The sequence below is a fragment of the Nannospalax galili genome, unplaced genomic scaffold (assembly GCF_000622305.1).
Source record: "Nannospalax galili isolate Female #2095 unplaced genomic scaffold, S.galili_v1.0 scaffold1321, whole genome shotgun sequence".
Lineage (NCBI taxonomy): Eukaryota > Metazoa > Chordata > Mammalia > Rodentia > Spalacidae > Nannospalax > Nannospalax galili.
The window spans coordinates 140,197-143,207 of record NW_008344566.1 but is presented as its reverse complement, the minus strand read 5'-3'; the positions used below and the strand labels follow the sequence as shown (position 1 = coordinate 143,207).

At 40.4% G+C, this 3,011-nt stretch overlaps 1 protein-coding gene across 1 annotated transcript in view; it reads right to left on the bottom strand.

Moving 5' to 3' along the window:
- Positions 1-990, bottom strand: part of Ms4a12 (membrane spanning 4-domains A12) — a 12,357-nt gene extending 11,367 nt beyond the window's left edge. The window contains exon 1 of the mRNA XM_008840733.2: positions 742-990. Within this exon, the coding sequence (XP_008838955.1) occupies positions 742-990 (249 nt within the window). The remainder of the gene's footprint in view (positions 1-741) is intronic.
- Positions 991-3,011: the final 2,021 nt, after the last annotated feature.

The following is a 3,011-nucleotide window of genomic DNA, read 5'->3' as shown; positions in this document are numbered from 1 at the left end:
AGACTTGAAATAGGCAGAAAGATGGCTGGAAGAGTCCTGCTACATCCTGAACATCCACTATTTACTGACTCATCTAGCAGAGATGTTAGAGCTGCTCTTAAGGGAGAGAGATGGTGCAATTTGGTGGGATTGTGTAAAGACGTATGTGGAAAGCTAAGCAAAGGGACTAATAGCTCTACCTAAGCATGTAGACTCCCTACTACAAATAAAGCATATTTTATAGTGCTTATAGAAACAAGATTATGAGTGTCCAGTTCAAATTTCCTGCTGTAAAATAAGGCAAGCAATAAGATGACATTTCCGAGGGTACAGGTAAGACAGGACCACAGGATGAACAAAGGTGCACATTCCACCTTACCCTGACTTCCCACTAGTAGCTCCATCCCCATTAGGACAGTCATCAGTGCTCACTTCAATGCTCCTTCATCTTCTAGGAACACAGCCTTGTAACCAGTCCCGAAACAGAAGTGAGGCTGTCTGACAAGCCTTGCATAGAAGTGGGATACAGTGAGTGGCAGCTGGCCTCCCGTCATGTCAACATTACTGCTAGAGAGGGCCTTCTACCAATTGTTAGATTCCTGCGTGACTCTAAAATAAATGAACTCAGGGTGGCTTATATGCAGGCTGATTATTTCTGTCTGCAAGAGATACAGTGAAATCACTGGATGAGATTATATTTATAACCGATAAGCATAAAAAACCTTCCAAAAACATTAAGTTTTTAATAGTAAATAGACTCACCCCTAGGCTTTTCCCTTCTTTAAGGTTTGTCACTGCTGTTCCTATAGCTGGATTTATCATTGTTGGATTTCCTTGACCCAGCTGATTGCTGGAGAAGATTTCTGGAGATGTGTAGAAAGAAACTTGCCCTCTCTGTTCTTGGTATCCTGTATTTACAAAACCCAGAGGTTGCTGAGGCCTAGGAGCCATGGAGTCTGTTGGTGGGTAAGGATTGGGAACGCTGGGGTAGGTTGGCCTGGAAGACTTCATTATATCCTAAGCAGTACAAACATACAAAAGGAACACACTTACCAAGAAAATAAAGGAAGGAAACATCTTGCCAAATGCCAATTGTTTATGCAAATAGAAGAGAGGAAGTGAGCAGATACCAAGCAATGAGAAGCAACATTCATAAGACTCTTATATACCTGGAACCCTGGGGTTCAAAAGAAGTGAAGGAGGGGAAGGCAGGAGTACATTTAGTTTTCAGTCCTTCCTGTTTAGTCCAGTAGTGTGTGTTTGTGTATATGTGTGTCTGTGTTTCCTGAGTTCATTGCTTTGAAGGGTCAGCACAAGGCAGGAAGGGACTGATTCTGTGCGTAGACAGTCTAAATAAGTGCTTGTATTGGAATGCCAGTGGTTCATTTGTGTAGTTCCTACAAGTATAGAGGATGAAAATAGCCCTCCTCCTGCTCTTTTGACATTTGTCAAGTGCAAGAAAATGATTTTCAGAGGTGCCAAAGCTAAGGGCACTGCAAACAATGGCTTTGATGTGTAGTGGTTTCTTTTTTTCTTTTTTTTTTTTTTTTTTAATTCTTCAGGATTAGTAGTTATTAGTAGGATTGTTGTTCCTAGCTAGTTGTGCAGGTTTACTTCCAACAAAATCCCTTGTCCACATGGGGCCTGAAATGCTCAGAGTAGTTTATTTAAGAGGAGAGTCAACATCCATGGCCCTCTGTAAGCTATCTACTTTTCCATTTACTAACAATTTTAGTTTTTGATTTTTTTTTTAAACAGGTTCTCCCTATAGTCCCAGCTGGCCTGGAACTTGGCTAAGCTGGCTTTGATCTCACAGCAATCCACCTGCCTCTGCCTCCCAAGTGCTGGGATTAAAGGCGTGCGCCACCATGCCCGGCTACTAACAATTTTTATCTTGGTCTGCCTTCCTTGTCCTCCAATTGTATCATTAGTTCTAGTATAGTTTACTACTGTTGCCCTGACAAATTAGCAGTAAGTTAGCAAGGCTCTCCTCAGCTGGCTTCAAATGAGTTCTCTAGAATAATAGCTATTTAAACACTATAGGGTTGCTGTGGAATAGGGTTAGTAACTAGCATCAACGGGGTTAGAATCCTTGCTCTGATACCAGTTATATATTTGACAAGTTTGTTGATCTTTCTTTGCCATTATCTGTCTGAAAATTTTGCTAAAAGCAGTAAAAGAATACCTTCTAGTGCTACCTGGAATGCCTCCTTTTAACACTCAAGCAATAGTTGAAACAGAAGCGATGTATTCTGAGGATCCGGTTTCTGAGATCTGAATATTGTTCCAGTTCTTTTCAAATCTCCAGCCTATTCCATTAACTCTGCTGCCCTGAACAGCTGTCTTAGTTAAATCTCTGTTAGTTCCTGCATCCCAGGACAAGTGAGAGATGAAGTCATTTAAGGGGCTGATATAAAGATCAAATGTTTACAATTTACATAAAGCTGTTGTAAGAGTTCCCAGCCTAGGACAGTAGACTGATAAAGAGTAGTTCCTATTGTGGTGTTAGAACCCCAAGTCTGCTATCTTATTTCAAGTAGCAGACAAATATCCATTTGGTTAAAAGGGTTGAACTTTAAAAGTTCAATGCCAAGAGCAAGGAGATAGGAGATGGGGGTGCAGTAAAGAATCAGAAGAAAAAGTTTCTTGGGACTTAAAAAATATACAATTTAATGTTTGTAAAAAAAGACCTTTGTAATTGATCATTGTACATTTTTTTTGTCTCTGAGAAATTTGTTAAGAAAATCTCAAGACTTATCAACAATTTCTCATTTCCTTTTATAAATTTTATTATTTTTATTTTATGTCTGAGTGTATTGCCTGCATGTGTGTAAGTGCACCCATGTCATACAATGCACACAGAAGTCAGAAGAGGTTGTCTGGTCCCCTGGAACTGGAGTTACAGACAGTTGTTAGTTACCATGTGGGTGTTGGGAATTAAACCCAGGTCTTCTGCAGGGGCAGCCGGGGCTTGTAACCCTGAACCATCTCTCCAGGCCCCAGTTTCTCATTTCTTTTATTTGATTTCTAGA